Source organism: Artemia franciscana, chromosome 20 (genome assembly GCF_032884065.1).
Source record: "Artemia franciscana chromosome 20, ASM3288406v1, whole genome shotgun sequence".
NCBI lineage: Eukaryota > Metazoa > Arthropoda > Branchiopoda > Anostraca > Artemiidae > Artemia > Artemia franciscana.
In genome coordinates this window covers 3,780,313-3,801,642 of record NC_088882.1, presented here as the reverse complement: position 1 = coordinate 3,801,642, position 21,330 = coordinate 3,780,313, and the positions used below count along the sequence as shown (strand labels likewise).

Here is a 21,330-nt window from a genome sequence, read left to right as displayed (position 1 = left end):
GATGTGAGGAGATCATTCTACCTATGGGATGTAAGGCCGTTACTAGAAGGCCAAGGGGAAAACTTTGCAGAGGGAATGCTATAAGTCAAATTTGTCAAAAAACTTTTTTTTTGTTTATTTACTCCGCCACTCTAGTTCGGCCACCCCACCTTGTTTGAATTAAAACATCGTTTGGTATTTTTAATCTACATGATTTGATGCATCATGCTGTGGCACCATGAGACTGTGCCCATAGACCCTTCAACATGTGGGCCCATCCAAAATAATATTACACTTATAATTAAATAAAAAGAATAAAAATAAAAAATAAATAAAAAGAATAAGAAATAAATAGAAAGAATATTTTTAGTCATAAAGAAGAAGCAACAAAGAACATTAAAAGAGAATCAAAAGCCTATAGCTATAAAGAACAAATGGAAGAGATCCAACTTCGCCGTGAGTTAGAAGAGAAACGCAGAAAGGAGGGGAAGATAAAACAGCCAGAATATACCCCAAAACAAAAGGAAGCGATGAAAATGCAGTTGGCAAAAGAGTCAGAAATTAGGAGTCGGGTGAAAAAGGTAAGGCTCTTTAAATTTTACAGTCAAAATACATTTAGGTCTTAAACAAATTGCACCAGAAATGTTTTTGCAGCATTCGATAGAGAAATATGCACTTACTAACATATCCATAATTGGCATCGCTATGTTGAGACAAATGGGAAAACCCCAGAAAGGATTTTTTTTCTCACTATATTAGGATATTTTATTGATTTTGGACCTTGCCCCTCTTACTTCAAACTCTAAGGGGTAATTGACAATATTATCCCTATAATACAGGTGATGGACCGTTTTTACCTTTATTTTCGTTTTTTACGACCTGAATATCTCCATAGAAAACATACTTTTCTGTATTTTTTTAGCTTCCCCCCTCTTCTGTACTTTAAGGATAATTACCCATTTTCCCTTGGAGTAGCGATGCCGGTTTTGGGTATGTTAATAAGTGTATTTTTCTTTATCAAATGGTGTAAAAATCATTTCTGTTGCATTTTGTTCCAGATATACCCCTCTTTTTGTCGCGTCTTTACTGCACTCTAAGGTCCAAAGGCAAGTATATTTAATCTACTTCTATAGCTTTCTACTCACTTTGGTACCTCTCCCCCTCTCTAAAAAGATTTGAAAAATAACACTCTTGGGATGGAGTCTAGTAAGCTCATACTTTTCAAATGAAACATTGATCTGATTATTGTTAGCCCGGTAGCTTTTATTTAGTAATTAAATAAAAAAAGAAAATTTTTCAACTGAAAGTAAGGAGCTACATTAAAACTTAAAACGAACAGAAAGTGTTACGTATATGAGGGAGTTGGCCCCCGTGTCAATACCTCGTTATTTACGCTAAAGTTTGAATCTGGGTCCAATTCTGTAAGAATGACCCCTGAATCACAAAGGCCGTTTAATAAGAATAAATAGCTCTTATAAAAGCACTAAAAAAAAACTTTAGAATAAAGTGCGGGGTATTGACGAGGGGCGAACCCCTTCACATACGTAATAACTTCTGTTCGTTTTGAGTCTTAATGTTGCTGCTTACTATCAGTTGAAAAAATTGTTATTTTATTTATTTTCTCATCTTTTTTTAGATAACGCAGTGAAATCCGGCGCTGCTTCATGGAAAATTCCCTTCCTGCATGAAAAATTTCTCCAAGGAAAGATTCTCCCACGTAACCTTTCTTCCCTAACCAGACCCCCCCCCTCCACCGCCAGAAACAATTCCCCTTGAAAACGTCTGTATATTTCCCAATATCCAATACTATAATTTTGATCGGTGGACTTAGGGAAAATGAGAATGGGAGGTCACTTGTTTTGGTCAATTAAAAAAGGCACTAGAACTCTTAATTTCCGTTCGAATAAGCCGTCTTGCAAAATTCTATTACCATTCGGTCGGTACGATCACCCATGGAAAAAAATTTCCGCTTCATGGGAAATTCCCTTCCCGCATGAAAAATTTCTCCAAGGAAAGATTCTCCCACGTAACCTTTCTTCCCCAACCAGACCCCCCCCCCCTCCACCGCCAGAAACAGTTCCCTCTGAAAACGTCTGTATATTTTCCAATATCCAATACTATATGTAAACAATGGGCAAAGTTTTTCACAATTTGCAGCCCTTTCCCCGGGGACTGTGGGGGAATAAATCATCCTCAAAGACATAGTTATTAGATTTTCAACTATGTTGAATAAAATGGCTAAATCAAAATTATGATCGATGGACTTGGGGAAAATGAGAGTGGGAGGTCACTTGTTTTGGTTACTTAAAAAGGGCACTAGAACTCTTATTTTCTGTTCGAATGAGCCGTCTTACAAAATTCTATTACCATCAGGTTGGTACGATCACCCATGGGAAATAAACACGCATCCGTGATCTTTCCTGCTGGCAAAAAATACAAAATTCTACATTTTTGCAGATAAGAGCTTGAAACCTCTACAGTATGATTTTCTCATAAGCTGAATCTGATGGTGTGATTTTCATTAAGATTACTTTTCCTCTTTTTTTTAGACTTTTAGGGAGTGTTTCGTCCTTTTTTTTTGAAAAGAAGGCAAATATTCTCAGGGTCATAACTTTTGTTGGGTCAGATTAAACTTGATGAAACTTATATATTTGAAATCAGCATTAAAATCCGATACTATTGATCTATCCATTAATATCCAAATTCTGTATGGTAATTTATTCAGCATGGTAAAAAATTAAGTATGGGTAACATACAAGAGTGGAAACTGGCGCTAATGTCGACAAAACAACCTCAACGTTCGGCGGCTCCTAGCATTTTTTTTTCATTGTAATAATGAGAATTATTAATTTAATTTGCGTAGTTGGTTAAATTAGTCAATTGGTCAATCTGATCTCAGTTCTTGACATATGTTCGATTACATAACTTTGAAAAAAAAACAATTTCCGTCAAACGCTAGATGGCGGTGATTTTTTTGCTGACACTAGCGCTAGTTTCTTCTCATGTAAGTCACCCATATTCTTTGTCCTGAGGTTTATTTTCCGTGTAAAATCATTAATTTGTAATTTTTCTGCTTTCCTACAGTTTTAATATATCAAAATTTGGTGTACAAGGTTTTTGAAATCGAAAATACATTAAAATTCGATTGCAAAAACTCGAAAAAAGGACAATTTTCCTATTTTTAAACAAATCCTTCCCCAAGAAAAAGTGTAAGTAATATAAATCTGGTTCGGTGAATGCATAGATGTGAGACTAGTGAATCCAATGATTTAAGTTTGTTGTCTGTTTATGCAATTTACAGCTGCAGGCTTGTCGTAAAAATTATTGTTTTAGAGGAAACATATACCTAAGCATTGTTTTTATATAAAAAAAAAAAAAAAAAAAAAAAAAAAAAGATTCTATGTTTAACATTATGTTTTGTTAATTGCAAAAGCATGTAGATATAACAATGTACTTTAAAATGATCCCTTTAACACCTCTCTATGATGTCCCAGTGCCCTGTTAGAAGTGGGAGAAAGAGGAGACATTAGTGCTATCCATGCAGAAAATGATGTTCCCTGTTGTTCAAGCCAGGGGGCTTTAAGTTTGTCGTATAGGGTTTTCGAACACCTCTCTACCATTTATGTATTATGCCTCTAACTTTATCTAAAACGTTTGGTCTGGTAATATTCAGGACGTTATTGTCAACTCGGTAGAGTGGTGTGTTTCCCGTGTGTCCCCTCTTGTCTAGTCATATAGAACAGATGGGCATAGATAGTCGATGATTATATTATACATATACTCTTTTATATTATACATAGAAACACCATACCCAGAAACATCATACCCTATCTTTCCATACTTTTGCTATATATCCATAATTCGGCGCTTTTGCTCTTGGGTTTACGCACATCTTGCCACGTCTGGAAGTATATTTTGAAGCTTTTGATTATTTTTAAAATGATAATATTTATTCACTAAAATATTTTATCAAAATATGAAAGATTTTATTAAATATAAAAATACGTTTGACATTTTCATACTATATCCTATGGTGGAACAAAGGCCCCAGATAGCTCAAAGGTTGTATAAAGGAAGACGTGGGTCCCCTTCGATCTATTTTAGAATAAATTAAAAATTAAACTTAAATAATATTAAATAATTAATAATTAAATTTAAAAAGTAATTAATTAAATTCAAATAATTAAAATAACTTAATTCAAAATTTGAAGTTCAAACTATTCAATGAATTTAAGTAAAATAACTAATTAAATTAAAAATAACTAATTAATTAAATAATCGAATTGAAATTAAAATAAAATTAATTTCAGAATGAAAGGGGTCATCAATCTTTATAATCGTATAAACCCTCTCCCAGCTTTCTGATATCATCTGCCGTATAGATAAATGGATTGATATTTATTGCAACAAAAGCCGCCTTCTAAAAAATTACACAAATTAATAGCAAATCATAATAACACACCTAACAAAACATGGTACATAACAATAACAAAGAAAAAATATAACAATTGCAAAAAAACATAATAAAGCACACAATACCGTTAACCTGTGGTGGTGAGAAAGTACATTTTAAAATTCTTGTTTCTTTTGGTGGAATGGCTATCTTACAGTTGTTGTAGGACCCATGAAGCTATTTGAAACTTCATAGACCTGTGTAGCTATGTCTATTCCTAATGTCATTTCTATCAATATTTGTTGTTTATTTTAGCTGTTTGATAAAATTGAGTCGACCTTAAGTATTTTGAGATGTTGTCTACTTGGGGCACCTGGCGATTTATCTTGTCATTTTAAACGTTTACTACCGATTTTGCTGAAAACATTAAAATCACCAATTGCTGCACCTCAAATAATGGAAGTCTATAGTGACCTGAGGAAATGTGTTTTCCATAGAGATTACGATGTTTTAGGTGAGTGATTCTAATCACAGAATTTTTGTGGTTTTGGTGTTTTAGATTATAGTTTTGGTTTTGAGATTCTGATGTTTTGTAGTAGAATGACTATGTGGCTAGTAGACTAGAATGACTGTGGCTAGTAGACTACATTCTAGTAGACTAGAATGACTGTGGCTAGTAGACTACATTCTAGTAGACTAGAATGACTGTGGCAGTTGCTTGAATTATCACCATGGCTTTGGCTGTCTGACCATGAGGATCGACCGGAGTCACCTTCTTCTGAGCACTCTGTTCATAATAAAAACTATATTAAATAAATATATTATATTTATAATAATATATTAAATAGTATTTATAATAATAATAATATAGTATTTATAATACTATATTAAATAATATATTATATTAAATAAATGTCTAAAAAAGAACAAAGACCAAAACAGAATGGAAGCACAAATCTTATTATTCACCAAAGTTAACAATAAAAAATTAGAAAAGAGAAAATTTAAACTTTGGAATACGTCTAGAGGCTCGTAACCTTTAACGTTATTATATTATATAAACATTAAGCCCTAGTGACCTGAGGAAATGCGTTTTCCGTAGAGATTATGATGTTTTAGGTGAGTGATTTTAATCGCAAAATTTTTGTGGTTTTGGTGTTAGATTATGGTTTTGGCTGACAGATTATGATGTTTTAGGTGAGCGATTTTTGTCAAAAATTTTTTTGGTTTTGTTGTTTTAGGCTATGATTTTAACTTTAAGATTATAACGTTTTAGGTGAGTAATTTAATCATAAAATTTTCCTGGTTTTGATGTTTTTATGGCACTTTGTACTAACCAAGTGACATATAGCAATCGCAAATTCTGTCGGTCTGTCGGTCCCGGTTTTGCTACTTTAGGCCCTTCCAGGTAAGCTAGGACAATGAAATTTGGCAGGTCTATTAGGGACGGCACCAGATTAAATTAGAAACAGTCTTTTTCTCGATTTGACCATCTGGGGGGGGGGGGGGCGTTAATTCGGAAAAAATAGAAAAATGAAGTATTTTTAACTTACGAACGGTTGATCAGATCTTAATGAAATTTGATGTTAGGAAGGATATCTGGTCTCAGAGCTGTCATTTTAAATCCCGACCGGATCTGGTGATATTGGGGGAGGGAGTTGGAGGGGGAAACCTAAAATCTTGGAAAACACTTAGAGTGGAGGGATCGGGATGAAACTTAGTGGGAAAAATAAGCACAAATCCTAGATACATGATTGACATAACCGAAACGGATCCACTCTCTTTGGGGTAGTTGGGGAGGGGGAGTTAATTCTGAAAAATTAGAAAAAATGAGGTATTTTTAACTTACGAACGGGTGATCGGATCTCAGTGAAATTTGATATTTAGAAGGATATCGTGTCTCAAAGCTTTTATTTTAAATCCCGACCGGATCTGGTGACATTGGGGGGGAGTTGGGAGAGGGAAACCTAAAATCTTGGAAAACACTTAGAGTGGAGAGATCGGGATGAAACTTGGTGGGGAAAACAAGCAGAAGTCTTAGATACGTGATTTAAATAATTGGAACGGACTCGCTCTATTGGGGTGGGGGGGGGTTTAATTCTGAAAAATTAGAAGAAAATGACGTATTTTGAACTTACGAAGGAGTGATCGGATCTTCATAAAACTTCATATTTAGAAGGACCTTGTAACTCAGATCTCTTATTTTAAATCTCAATCGGATCCAGCGTCATTGGGGGGGGGGACCGGAAATCTTGGAAAATACTTAAAGTGGAGAGATCAGGATAAAACTAGATGGGAAGAATAAAAACCTGTCTAAGATACGTGACTGACATAACCGGACCGGATCTGCTCTCTTTGGTGGAGTTAGGGGGGGGGGGTAATTTGGAAAAATGAGGTATTTGTAACTTGCGAAAGGGTGACCAGATCTTAATGAAATATGATATTATGAAGGATCTTGTGCTTTAAAGCTCTAATTTTAAATTCCGACCAGATCCTGTGACATTGGGGGGAGTTGGAGGGGGAAACCGGAATTCTTGGAAAACGTGAAAATTGGGGTATTTTATCTTACGAATAGGTGATCGGATCTTAATGAAATTCGATATTTAGAAGGAATTCATGTCTCAGAGCTCTTATTTCAAATCCCGACCAGATCTTTTGACATTGGGGGGAGTTGGAGGGAGAAATCTTGGAAAACACTTTGAGTGTAGGAATCGGGATGAAGCTTGGTGGATAGAATAAGCCAATGTCCTTGATACGTGATTGACGTAACCGTACCGGATTCGCTCTCTTTGGGGGATTTGGGGGGAGGGGTTCAGTGATTTGGCGAGTTTGGTGCTTCTGGACGTGCTAGGACGATGGAAATTGGTAGACGTGTCAGGGAGCTGCACAAATTGACTTGATAAAGTCGTTTTCCCAGATTCGACCATCTGGGGGGCTAAAGGGAGAGGAAAAATTAGAAAAAATTAGGTATTTATAGCTTACGAGTGGGTGATCGGATCTTAATGAATTTTGATATTTAGAAGGACATCGAGACTCAGAGCTCTTATTTTAAATCCTGACCGGCATTAAGCCTCTGATTTTCCTTTTAAATCAATCTATTGATTCTTAGAATTTTGTTAGAGCTCATACCATATGATCTCTTGGCTCTTAGCTCTTCTTGCCTCGTCACAAGCGCCATATGAGCTCTTAGCTCTTGTTTAGATTACGGTTTGGAGATTCTGATGTTTTTGTGAGTGATTTTAATCACAAATTTTTTATTCTAACTGACTATTCGTATTTAACCGGTAATACAGCTACAGGTTATAATACATTTTCGATTTGTTACTAGTATAACTTGCCATCTAAAAAAAATCCTAATAAGGATTTTAAAAAAATCCCTACTGACAGGCAGGTTTGATTCACTGTTGTTGCTTCGTAGACACTAGTGGTTCTTTTTCATGAAATCTTTATATTATGTATTCTTTATATTATATTGTATCTTTATCTTTATATTATCTTTATCTTTATATTCTGTATCTTTATATTATATTAAACCATACTTCTGCAAGGCTTAATAGCCATACAATCTCATGAGGTAGTTCCGTGTTTATTCATAGACTGCCCCTTCATCTTTCTACCTGTTTATTGTCGTGGCCCCTAAATAGGTAAAAATAAGCTCAGCCACCTTATGATCCGCCCCCTATAATAAATTATAACTTGGTCCTTGTTATTTGTCATAATTTAACAACTTGATTTTTTAACTAGTATTTATAACACTACTAGCTGTTGGGGTGGCGCTTCGCGCCACCCCAACACCTAGTTGGTGGGGGCGCTTCGCGCCCCCCCCAAGCCCCCCCGCGCGCGTAAGTCGTTACGCGCCATAATAGTTACGCGCCATTGTAGTTGTGTCCCTATGTCCCACCTGTGAATATAGATATATATATATATATATATGGTTTTAACTACGTAAAACTTGCGAATATACAACATTCTTTGCTGTCCCATTGTCTTTGCATATAAATAGATTGTCAGGTTATCCCCCTGTTTCCCCCGGTGTCCCCGTTGTAGTTGTGTCCCTGTGTCCCGGTCGTCATTTATATTCCCTGTGTCCCGGGTCCCGGTCATCATTTGTATCCCGGTGTCCCGGTCTGTATATACATTCGTTTTTTAGTTTTGTTTTTCTCCTTTATTTTTTTCCTTTTTTTTTCTTTTTTAGCTTATTTAGATTTTTAGATTTTTTAGTTTTTTTTATTAGTTTTTAGTTTTTATTTCTTTTTATTTTTTTTGTCCCGGTCGTCATTTATATCCCCCTGTTTCCCCCGGTGTCCCCGTTGTAGTTGTGTCCCTGTGTCCCGGTCGTTATTTATGTTCCCTGTGTCCCGGTCGTCATTTGTATCCCGGTGTACCGGTCTGTATATACATTCGTTTTTTAGTTTTGTTTTTCTCCTTTATTTTTTTCCTTTTTTTTTCTTTTTTAGTTTATTTAGATTTTTAGATTTTTTAGTTTTTTTATTAGTTTTTATTTTTTTTTCTTTTTAGTTTTTTTGTAGTTTTTACCTTCTTTTTAGTTTTGTTAATTTTTTTTTTTACTTGTGTCCTGGTCGTCATTTATACTCCCTGTGTCCCGGTGCTTTGTTGATTGCTAATCGAACATTCCTTTTGTCCTGGTCGCTTTCTCTTTGAGTGTCGTCATTTATTTTTTTCTTTTTTAGTTCTTTTAGTTTTTACCTTTTTTAGTTTTTTTTTAGTTTTTAGTTTTTTTCTTTTTAGTTTTTTTGTAGTTTTTACCTTCTTTTTAGTTTTGTTAATTTTTTTTTTTTACTTGTGTCCTGGTCGTCATTTATACTCCCTGTGTCCCGGTGCTTTGTTGATTGCTAATCGAACATTCCTTTTGTCCTGGTCGCTTTCTCTTTGAGTGTCGTCATTTATTTTTTTCTTTTTTAGTTCTTTTAGTTTTTACCTTTTTTAGTTTTTTTTTAGTTTTTAGTTTTTTTTAGTTTTTTACCTTTTTTTAGTTTTTTTAGTTTTTTAGCTTTTTTAACATTCCTTTTGTCCTGGTCGCTTTCTCTTTGAGTGTCGTCATTTATTAGTTGTTTCCTTTTTTTTTAGTTTTTTATTGGTTTTTACCTTTATTTTAGCTTATTTTTCAGTTTTTTCCTTTTTTTAGTTTTTTTTTATTTTTTATTTTTTTTAGTTTTTTACCTTTTTTTAGTTTTTTTAGTTTTTTTAGTTTTTTAGCTTTTTTACTTTTTTTATTAGTTTTTAGTTTTTTTTTGTAGTTTTTGCCTTTTTTTAGTTTTTTCAGTTTTTTTTTAGTTTTTTATTGGTTTTTACCTTTATAGTTTTTTTAGTTTTTTAGCTTTTTTATTTTCCCCCCCAAGCCCCCCCGCGCGCGTAAGTCGTTACGCGCCATAATAGTTACGCGCCATTGTAGTTGTGTCCCTATGTCCCACCTGTGAATATAGATATATATATATATATATATGGTTTTAACTACGTAAAACTTGCGAATATACAACATTCTTTGCTGTCCCATTGTCTTTGCATATAAATAGATTGTCAGGTTATCCCCCTGTTTCCCCCGGTGTCCCCGTTGTAGTTGTGTCCCTGTGTCCCGGTCGTCATTTATATTCCCTGTGTCCCGGGTCCCGGTCATCATTTGTATCCCGGTGTCCCGGTCTGTATATACATTCGTTTTTTAGTTTTGTTTTTCTCCTTTATTTTTTTCCTTTTTTTTTCTTTTTTAGCTTATTTAGATTTTTAGATTTTTTAGTTTTTTTTATTAGTTTTTAGTTTTTATTTCTTTTTATTTTTTTTGTCCCGGTCGTCATTTATATCCCCCTGTTTCCCCCGGTGTCCCCGTTGTAGTTGTGTCCCTGTGTCCCGGTCGTTATTTATGTTCCCTGTGTCCCGGTCGTCATTTGTATCCCGGTGTACCGGTCTGTATATACATTCGTTTTTTAGTTTTGTTTTTCTCCTTTATTTTTTTCCTTTTTTTTTCTTTTTTAGTTTATTTAGATTTTTAGATTTTTTAGTTTTTTTATTAGTTTTTATTTTTTTTTCTTTTTAGTTTTTTTGTAGTTTTTACCTTCTTTTTAGTTTTGTTAATTTTTTTTTTTACTTGTGTCCTGGTCGTCATTTATACTCCCTGTGTCCCGGTGCTTTGTTGATTGCTAATCGAACATTCCTTTTGTCCTGGTCGCTTTCTCTTTGAGTGTCGTCATTTATTTTTTTCTTTTTTAGTTCTTTTAGTTTTTACCTTTTTTAGTTTTTTTTTAGTTTTTAGTTTTTTTCTTTTTAGTTTTTTTGTAGTTTTTACCTTCTTTTTAGTTTTGTTAATTTTTTTTTTTACTTGTGTCCTGGTCGTCATTTATACTCCCTGTGTCCCGGTGCTTTGTTGATTGCTAATCGAACATTCCTTTTGTCCTGGTCGCTTTCTCTTTGAGTGTCGTCATTTATTTTTTTCTTTTTTAGTTCTTTTAGTTTTTACCTTTTTTAGTTTTTTTTTAGTTTTTAGTTTTTTTTAGTTTTTTACCTTTTTTTAGTTTTTTTAGTTTTTTAGCTTTTTTAACATTCCTTTTGTCCTGGTCGCTTTCTCTTTGAGTGTCGTCATTTATTAGTTGTTTCCTTTTTTTTTAGTTTTTTATTGGTTTTTACCTTTATTTTAGCTTATTTTTCAGTTTTTTCCTTTTTTTAGTTTTTTTTTATTTTTTATTTTTTTTAGTTTTTTACCTTTTTTTAGTTTTTTTAGTTTTTTTAGTTTTTTAGCTTTTTTACTTTTTTTATTAGTTTTTAGTTTTTTTTTGTAGTTTTTGCCTTTTTTTAGTTTTTTCAGTTTTTTTTTAGTTTTTTATTGGTTTTTACCTTTATAGTTTTTTTAGTTTTTTAGCTTTTTTATTTTTTTTATTAGTTTTTAGTTTTTTTTGTAGTTTTTGCCTTTTTTTAGTTTTTTCAGTTTTGACGTCACCTAATCCAGTTTTTTCAGGTGACGTCACCTGACACATCCATCCATCCATCCACAGACAGACAACTTATTTTTATATATATAGATAGATAACAAGTATTAACTTTGGTCATTATCATAACTCCGCCCATTGTGTTGTCACAAGGTGAAATGACCAATCATGAGAACACATTCTGGTCAAGAAACAAGTTTAAGGTATGCGGTAATAACGGAGAAAAATAATATACTGAAACACTGTTGTCCTCCCCTCCCCCTTCCAGTGTAAAAAGGAAGAGAGTACAAAAAACAAACAAATACAAAGTAGAAACAATAGGGAAAATCTTTTCAAGACAGTGCAAATGAATTCTGTGAATATTTCGGCCCTATGTCCAAGGGCCGTCTTCAGCACAATACGAGAAAGAGAAAAAAATATATGTACATATAAATAAACTTACATTAAAATGTGAGAAGTAAAAATAATAATGTTTTTTGAAAAACTTTAAAAAAAAATCAGCTCTAGCATCCTTACTTCAACGAAGTTCAACCAGGGCTCTTTTTTTTCTCTTTCTCGTATTGTGCTGAAGACGGCCCTTGGACATAGGGCCGAAATATTCACAGAATTGATTTCCACTGTTTTGAAAAGATTTTCCCTATTGTTTCTACTTTGTATTTGTTTGTTATGGAAAGGCAGTGTGGTGTCCATCGCTATTTTAGAGTACAAAAACTACACTATAAGACGTAGGCTCTCGTGTTGATCCTTCTCAGAATAATATGAATTGTTGAGTGAAAATGCGAGTATGTCATGTGTGAATACTCTTGCGTAAATGCTTGTCAACAAAACTGGAAACTTCAACTTCCATTTTTTTCTTTATTCAACTTAAAAAAAACAAAAACAATATTATGCCCCAACACAGAGCAGAGCTCGTAAGACTGGGACAATGCAAAAACATAGAAAAAACATCAACATCTCATCACAGTAATGATTCAAAAATTTAACGCGGCAAAAGACAAACAAAAAAAACTCATAAAAGAGAAGTAACAAGGATAAGTAAATAAATAAATAGCGGGCAGGAGGGGCGTGTGAGGCTATCCCAGACATAGGAACTAAAAAAGTTCCTTTTATGGGGAAACAGATTACTAATGAGCATCGAAATATCACCCCTGTGTGGTTCTTTGTCTTTGTGTTGTTCTTTGTTCTGGGTTGTTATTTGTTGTTCTTCCTTTTTATTTGGGGTTGTTATTGTTACAAGGTTGTTATTGTTATTTGGGGTTGTTATTTGTTACAAGTGCATGCCCCATTCTCATGCTGCTTTTATGTGAACAATGCGGTCAAAGAACGAGAAAAAAGGGTTATCCGGTTTGTCACTTTTTCATTCATTAAAATTTGGTTCGTATTATAAGATTCGTCCGATTTACTTTACCCAAGTGCATTTCCCATTCTCAGCTGCTTATATACAAACAATGCAGTCAAAGGACGAGAGAAAAGGGTTAGCAGATTTGTCACTTTTTCATTTATTAAAATTTGGTTCGTATTATAAAATGCGTCCGATTTACTTACGCTTTACGCGTCCGATTTACTTTACGCTTTACGGACGCTTTACATGTCCGAATATAATGCGAGTATGTTATGTGTTATCCCAGACACAGGGACTAAAAAAACACCTTTTTTACGGGGAAACTGATTACTAATGTGCATCAAAATATCACCCCTGTGTGGTTCTTTGTCTTTGTATTGTTCTTTGTTTTGGGTTGTTATTTGTTGTTCTTTGTCATCGTGTCCGTCTAAATCAAAATGATTTTCATTTTAGTGAAGATGCTATTACCTATTGATACATTTGAAGATCTTTAATTTATTACCATAATATCTATAGATTAGACAATCGCCCAACCCATGGGAACAAGTCTCTGTCTGGAAAAAATTTCTTTTTCCACCGAAAAAAACGTCTAAGGACGAAAAAGAGAAAAATGACGTAAAAGTTTCGGCTGTATCGCATAACAAATATAACAAAAATAAATAACAAAATATAGACAACGTATAGATAACAAAAATAGATAAACAAATATAGATAAACAAATATAGATAACAAAGTATAGATAGCATATAGATAACAAATATAGATAAATAAATATAGATAAAATATATATATCAAAATATAGATAACGTAACAAACGTAGATAAGTAAGAGTGCTTTGGGCCTTCAATACTAACAAATCGATCATTTACAAAGGATTCAGGGGCATCAGTTTGAAGGGAAAAGGCGAGATCTTTTACTTCTTGATTGCCTTCCCCCAGCAGATTTGAAAAATGCTTTTGTGGTAGTATTTTCATTTTTTAAAATCTTTTTTTTGTATTTTCACCGATAAAATTTAAAAAACACGATAAATTTGTCCCCCTTCTCCAGATTTTAAGAATATACCCCCCCCTTGCCCCCCTATATTATCATGAATTGACACCGACGAAAAGATTGAAAGCCAAATTGACCAACCCTTTTAAATAAAAGAAAAAAATTTAGCAAAGAAATGATTCTTAAATTAGTGAAAAAGACAAGAAAAGAGAAAAGAAAGCACGAATTTTTCGCGCGTATCTTAGTGAAGACATTAAAAGTCACTTAAATTCATTAAATTTCAATTAAATTCATTAAATTAAATTCATTAAAAATCAATTAAATAGCCAAGGGATGTGGGTATTTTTTCCACAGTTGAAAAAAGTTAGGAAGATAAGTATAAGTGTGCGAACCAAGACTAGTTTCTTGGAAGCTATAGTGATGACAGTGTACAAATATGGCTCTGAAGCGTGGGCGCTCCGAAAAACGGAGGAGGATTTGCTAGATGTTTTCCAGAGAAATTGACTTCATATTTTTTTGGGTAACCGAATGACTGGCCGTATCTAAAACAGTCAGCTGTACGAAAGGTGTGGTTTAATACCACTTTCTAGGGCTATAATGAGAGAATGGTTGAGATGGTTAGGCCACTCTCTGCGGACGAGGGAGGATAAATTGCCAAAGATCGTTCTTGTTGGTCATCCGTCTATGGCCAAACGAAAAGCAGGTCATCTCCGCATGGGGTGGGAGGATGAAAGGAAAGATTTAAGGGAAATGCGAACATCCTGGGAGGATGTAAGGAGGGAGGCTTTGAATAGGTTGGGATGGAGGATAAGTATGTTGAGCTCAGGTGGCATGGTGCAGCAGTGAGTCGCTAGTAGTAGCAGTAGTTTGTTACTAAAATTTATTTTTTAGTTTTACTAGTCTTGAGGCTGATTACTTTACTTTTTGCTCTAAAGTTAGCTTTTGTTTGATGAGTTTGCTTTTGGTTATATTGTATTTTGGCTTATTTATTCATTTTAGTTTTTACTTTTAGTGTTAGTAAACTGATTTTACGCCTCCAAAAGAGTCTCCAAAAATGTTATAAACTCTATAGTTTATAAATATAAAACTAACTATAAATATAATTTATAAATATAAATTAAAAAGTATATAAATACTAAAACTAAAACTAAGCATAAACTAAACTAAAACTAAAAAACTAAGCATAAATATAGTTTATAAATTTAAGCTAAAGACCCTATATAAATATAAACTCTGTAGTTTTATGAGGCTCTTAGAAAGTCTGAAAGGCTTGTTACATTTAATGGAAGTTGTTTTCTCAGAATCCGGTTGAGCTGTTTAACTGGAGAATTGGAGATTTTGCATAAAGGCAGGAATATACACAGAAGGTGAGACCTCGGGGCCTAACCCTGCCACCAGAAATTCCAAATCGTCTTGAATATCTGGGCCCTTCTTATTCAAATAATCAAATAAAATTCGTCCTTTTATAAATTTCCTTAATATTCAAATTTTCAAATGAAATTTTCATCTTTTTATTAGCCCCCCCCCTTTTTTTTGGTATGCTGATTTTCCCATATCAAGATTCCCGTGAGATTGGATTCTGTTTGGATAATTATGCCTATTTAGACTTCATCTAATTTTTATTCTTGGTGTCAATTGTATTTTCATTTATTTTTATTTTTAGGCTTAAGCGTTGGTAAGTTGACATTACGTCTCAATGAGCCTCAATGCGATTTGGATCCCGCCTGGGAGGGAGAGCTGCTTCAAAAAGCAACTTTACGTGTCATCTTCCTATTGGTTGAAAGTATGAGTGATAAGCCATACCTTCTTTTCCAAGAGGCACAGTTCTTTGTCTACAATCTTCAATTCCTCTTCGCTGCATTTAAGAAATTTATCAGCGTTGACCAGATTTTAGAGGGCGGTATTAAGTTCATTCAGTTAATGACTGCCAAATTGAGTGACTGTGAGGAGGTCAAACATTTAGCCCTTGGGCCACTCATGGATACGCTTATTTGGATTATTGGTATGTTTTCTGTTTTTTTGGCAGTGATAATTATCATTTTATTTCTTGGTTTTATTTACTTGTGTCTCCTACCGGGTGCTGCTCGGCGTAGAGAGTGACGTCTGCCTCCTCCATCCCCTAAGGTTCATTGCACGGATTTGCACTTCGCTCGGTCTGAAGTTTACCATCGATAGGAACTCGGATAAATTGTCGGAACATCGTTTCTTCTGTCGGCCGCGACGTCGTTTCCAATTGGAAATTTATTTCATCTCTTAAAATTTTATTCATGCTTAAAGGGAATTTGTATATTTTTTTTTAACATTAGACAATGTCCATTTTCGCCAAATTTCTCTTCCAAAATACTGTCGAAAAAAAAAGGAAGCGTTAATTGTTCTTAGTTTTACCAAATGAGGGTTATCTCAGGAACTCTCTTTTTTTAACGTAGTTCCCTATATATCTGAATTCTTTTCCGCAATGGGCTATGTCTAAACCAAAGCTCCCTTAATAATTACATGGTATTTTTTGTAATTATTAATTATTAATAATTGCCCTGTTTATCTATTAAAAACCCGACAAATTTTCTGATTACCTTACTAATGAGATTGCCAAGAAATAAACATATCTCTAGAATCAGAATTTTATCCTGAATCCATATATAGCATTGTTTTCTATTAAAAATTAACTTTAACCTCACCCCATATATCCAAACATACATACCCCCGCCCCATATGAATGCACTGAATTTTCTGTATGTCACTCTTTTCTTCAATTTGATTTAACGGCTTGTCAAAATAATGTTAAACTCATTGACCAAGAACGTACTAATTTTTTCAATTTTTCTCCAAGAAACTCAAGCAAATCGTAATTTTTAGTTTGCTTAAGTAGGGGATTTTAAAAAGGCACTCTTTAAAATATGCTTGTACCTTTTCTCTACATCGGTTTGAGGAACTTAAATTCCTTTCAGACTAGGCTAACGTGGAAATCAACAAGACCGTCTTAATCTTCGTCTAAAATCCTCCCAGTCTTGATAGGCAAATTATTCAAAAACTATAAATGTGGAATGGAGATGGGGATTTAAATTTTATTCAAGCGTGAAAGGTTTTACAGAAATTTTTTTATTAATTTAATTAATTTTTTTAATTGCTCATACAGAAATTCAACGTTGTTGCGGCTTTATTGCCTTTTCCATGGCATAAGCATTAGTTTAAGTAACATAAAATTTTAATAAGAGCTTAATTAGCACATAATCACCACTAACTTTAATTAGCACTGCTTACGTTACGGACAAGATATCAACGTTACGGACAACTTATAAAACGTGAAAATCTGTAATATATTCATAATTATTGTCTAAACTCATCACATTTATTGTTAGAAACTATTCAAAAATTAAACATATTGAATTGAGATGTGGATTCAACCACTGATCGTGGGATGCTTTCTAGGAAGAACTAATTTGTCTAATTTAAATTCTTTTTCTAATCACTTATCAATCTTGAATTCAGTCTTCTTGCTGTTTTTTTTTTTTTTTTTTTTACTTCTTCGTAACGTAACATAAGCTTGCGTAGCATAAAATTTTAATTAGAGCTCAAGCCCACTTAGCGCTACCTAGGCTATGATTAAAATCTGTTCCGTAAAATAACGTTACATTACGATGTAATGTAATAAGTTGTGTTAGTGTCATAAGTCATAAATTATTTTAGTGGGAAAGGTTTTATGCCGTAATGGGTAATGGGCTCTATGCCTAACCACAAGGCAAATAACAGGACATAGAACACCAGCGAACTACTTTTTAAGAAATTAAACTGTCATCTAACGTCATACGGGAAAATTCATGTGTTAATACTAGGCTGCAATTATGAATCTTTTATTGTAGAATATGGAATGGTAAGGTGGTACATCAGAATAAGGGTCTTCAAAAAACTTTTTTTGTAATTCGTTTTCTCTACCTCCCCCATGGACATGCATTTGAAGTGTAGAAATAAGGATAGGCCTACCAAAGGAATGCTAGACACAGCTCGAAGTGTATTCGATTTTCTTGAAGATGCCATCAGAGGTCCGAATTGAAATCAAACGCAAAGCGAGGCAGTGACCCTTATTCTGGTACTTCGTATTAATTAATCCAAAGGATACTCAACCATAATTATGGCACTATGACATGGGAATTTTCTAATCTCTTTATCTGCGTTTGCTATAGCTCTATTTAAGTTAGCTAAAAAGCAAAATAAATCATTCAGCAAAAATATTGTTTCAATCATCAGTCCTAGCTGTTTTTTTTTTTTTGTTTCTTTTCATTCATACTAGAATCATTTCGGTTCATGTCAGGCTTATTCTGTCGCTACTAGTATTTCATTCATATTCATGCTAGATATATAAATAAATTTATCTTTATGTCATATATTTAAATGTATAAAATTTTTTTATAAATATGTAGGAAATATTGATTTATTATTTATATTTATATATCAATAAATCTTATTTATTTATAAATATTTTAGATTTATAAATACAATATAAATTTCATATTATAAGCGTAAGTTGATTTGTTTATATTTTATTTTTACCCATTTTTTATATGTTTAAATTGTAAATATACATACTAAACAAAATTATATAAAGTATAAAATTTTATATCTATATTTATTTTATGTCATATATTTTTTTTTTATTTTAACATAAATTCAAAAATTTCTTTTATTTAGATTTTTATTACATATATATTTCATCTGTTTATTTGTTTTTTGTTAATTAATAAATCATTTTTATTCTAAAACTAAATTATAATTATAATATGTTCTTATTACTAAAAATTATTTTTAATCTATTTTTTATATATTAAACTTTATTATTTATTAGTAACTTATTATATATATATATATATATATATATATATATATATATATATATATATATATATATATATATATATATATATATATATATATATATATATATATATATATATATATATATATATATATATATATATATAAAGAAATATATTCATGTTTAATTCCTACTAGACAGTTTTTTTTAACCACTGCTAAAGGCTGTTTGGCCTAAGGAGCTGAACTCGTTGGGGGCCTAGAAAAAAACAACGCACCAAAAGACCAAGAAAAAAATGATAATTAAAAATATATTTTTAGAAAAGCAGAAGGGGAGAATGCAACAATCTGCATCTGTAGCGTTCTTAGACGTCTGTTCGTTAAGTGTGAGGGAACAAAACGTTGAGAAAAGTATCGCTGGCGAGGATGAAGTCAACGTCCTATTAAGTGCTTTAGAGTCAGAAACTGTCGCCGTTCGTGACGCTGGAATACGGGTATTTATCTTGTTCATCACGTCTTAAGTCATTTGTGTAAGTCATGTCTTAAGTCATTTGTAATTAAGTCATTTTCGTCTTTTATCGAGTCAATATGCTTTACTAAAATTTTGTATACAAAATACTTGAAAACTTTAATTATTGAAAATTTTAAATAGTGCAATTAGTTCGATGATATAATTAATTATTTATTAACAAACAAAAATCGCAAAGAAGAGAGAAACGAGGCCAATAACAGCCAGTTAAAAACAGGAGAGAAATCTATGCAAATATTTCGGTTGAAACCTCCGCTCAACCGTCCTCAATGTAGAACAAAAAAGAAAAAAAAAGTCCACAGGCCAATACAATATTAAAATGGCATTTCATAATTTCATTTTATCTAAAGCATTTCTAAAGGCAAGTCGCTTGCCAGGTAGGGAAATATGAGATACTCTAATAGATTGCGAACTAAAATTTTGTGGACGGATATAAAGGCGATCGGAATTAATTAGTTCATCATAAATAGGCTTAGAAAAGTTTCTCGAGTGTCTCTATTGAGGGCGGCTTTTGGGGAAATGTGCTTTTTTATTCCAACTGTAGTCTCCACGAAAAGTTGTACGAGACCTTTAAGAGGGGCAATAAGGGAGGTGCTATCAAACAAAATGAAGCGATGTGGGATGTCATAGACATGTTGAGCCAAGGTGGAATGCTATTTATTATCTATGCATTATTAATTATATTATAGATTAAGTTTTCGTTGCGTCCCTGGATAATTGGTCCAGGGAGCAAAAAGTGTTTTATTTCGATTTATTAAGTTCTTTAAAATAAGAACCTAATAGTCCCCAAGATCGGGGACAAGAGCCTAAATTTTTCAAATATTTTTGCACTTCTTTGGTGGTCAGCGAATTATGTGATCCAGTACACACCACCCCCTCCCCCCATGAATACGGCTCAGTAACCAAGCACAATATCCAAGTATTGAACCATTTACCTTATATTGTCGACCTAGTATTGAGTCATGTGCCTTTAATGCATTATTTTTCCTTATTTGCTTTTTTCCCTCCCTGTCTTGTTTCAAGGAAGGGGCAGTCGAAAATTTGGGATGGGAGCAGCCGATGGGGGCAGCCTATTGGAAATTGAAAGTTTTAATGCCATTTTTAAGAATCGAAATCGATTGGAGTACAATCGGTCCTCCCTCTCATGCTCTCCATTACCCTGGTTTCTCCATAACCCTCCAAGACCCTTACTCTGTCTTAGATCCTTGTATCGCCAGAGGCACCCAGGGCATCCACGAAGGAATCAAAAAGATATATTTGCGCTGCTGCTAAAATATCTTCCCATTGAGGTTGTATTGTCGTGTGAATGTTGAACAAGTTTCGTTGATATGTGTGACGCAAGGTGTTTTTTTTATCGACCTCTCCTGCTGTTTCTATTTGCTTGGACCCTCCTAGCGTCGATCAAAATTTTGAATAGCCATTTTGTTCAAAATAACCGAGTGACGTAAATGAGGCTTTGACCTTTAGACAAAACGAAGGACAAATTCATAAAGAAGAGAGTACGAGGATAATAAAGACAGTGAAAAATGGAAGAGAAATATTCTTCTATATATGCAAATATTTCAGTTGAGACTTCTGCTCCACCGTCTTGAATGCAGAATAAAACATACAAATAAAAAAACAAACACTATAACTAAAAAAGAAGACCCTTTCCAGGTAACGGTGAAAAGAGTTATTAAAAATTAATTCGTCTAAACAGTTTTTACTTTCTAACCTTAAGTATTTTTGATGATAGCACTTTCCTGTTTGAATGAACCAGACCTAGATTTCAACTGTGGGTTGAAATCTAGATAGAACCTCCACTCGACTGTCCTAAGTGCAGAATAAAAAATAAAGATAAAGAACCAGACATTAAAACACTAAAACTAAAAGAAGAAGACCCTTTCCAGGTAACGGTCAAAGGATTTATTAATAATTAATTCATCTAAACACTATTGCTTTCTAACCTTAAGGGTTTTTGATGATAGCACCTTCCTGTTTGTGTGAACCGGACCTAATTCCAACTGTGGGTAACATTCGTAAAGAAGAGAAATTCGTAAAGAAGAGAAAACGAGGATGAAACAGCGAGTGAAAAACGAAGAAAAATTTACAGATATTTCGGTCGAGACCTCCGCTCGACCGCCCTAAATGCAGAATAAAAAAAATAAAGATAAAGAACCAAAGGAGAAAGAGGAAAAAAGAAGAAAAAATATACAGATATTTCGGTCGAGACCTCCGCTCGACCGTCCTAAGCGCAGAATAAAAAACAAAGATAAAGAACCAAACCTTAAAACACTAAAAAATAAAAGAAGAAGACCTTAGACAGTTAAAGGGGCTGTATCCCTGCTCTTGTTTCGGGTAATTTTTCTTCATTTTA

At 33.3% G+C, this 21,330-nt stretch overlaps 1 protein-coding gene across 1 annotated transcript in view; it reads left to right on the top strand.

The window, feature by feature from the left end:
* The window catches only part of LOC136040330 (stalled ribosome sensor GCN1-like), a gene marked incomplete in the record, with an annotated part of 191,427 nt that overhangs the window by 75,817 nt on the left and 94,280 nt on the right, over nucleotides 1-21,330 (top strand). Inside the window, 4 exon segments of the mRNA XM_065724571.1 lie at nucleotides 350-560; nucleotides 4,688-4,886; nucleotides 15,303-15,641; nucleotides 18,767-18,939. Of these exon segments, the coding sequence (XP_065580643.1) occupies nucleotides 350-560; nucleotides 4,688-4,886; nucleotides 15,303-15,641; nucleotides 18,767-18,939 (922 nt within the window).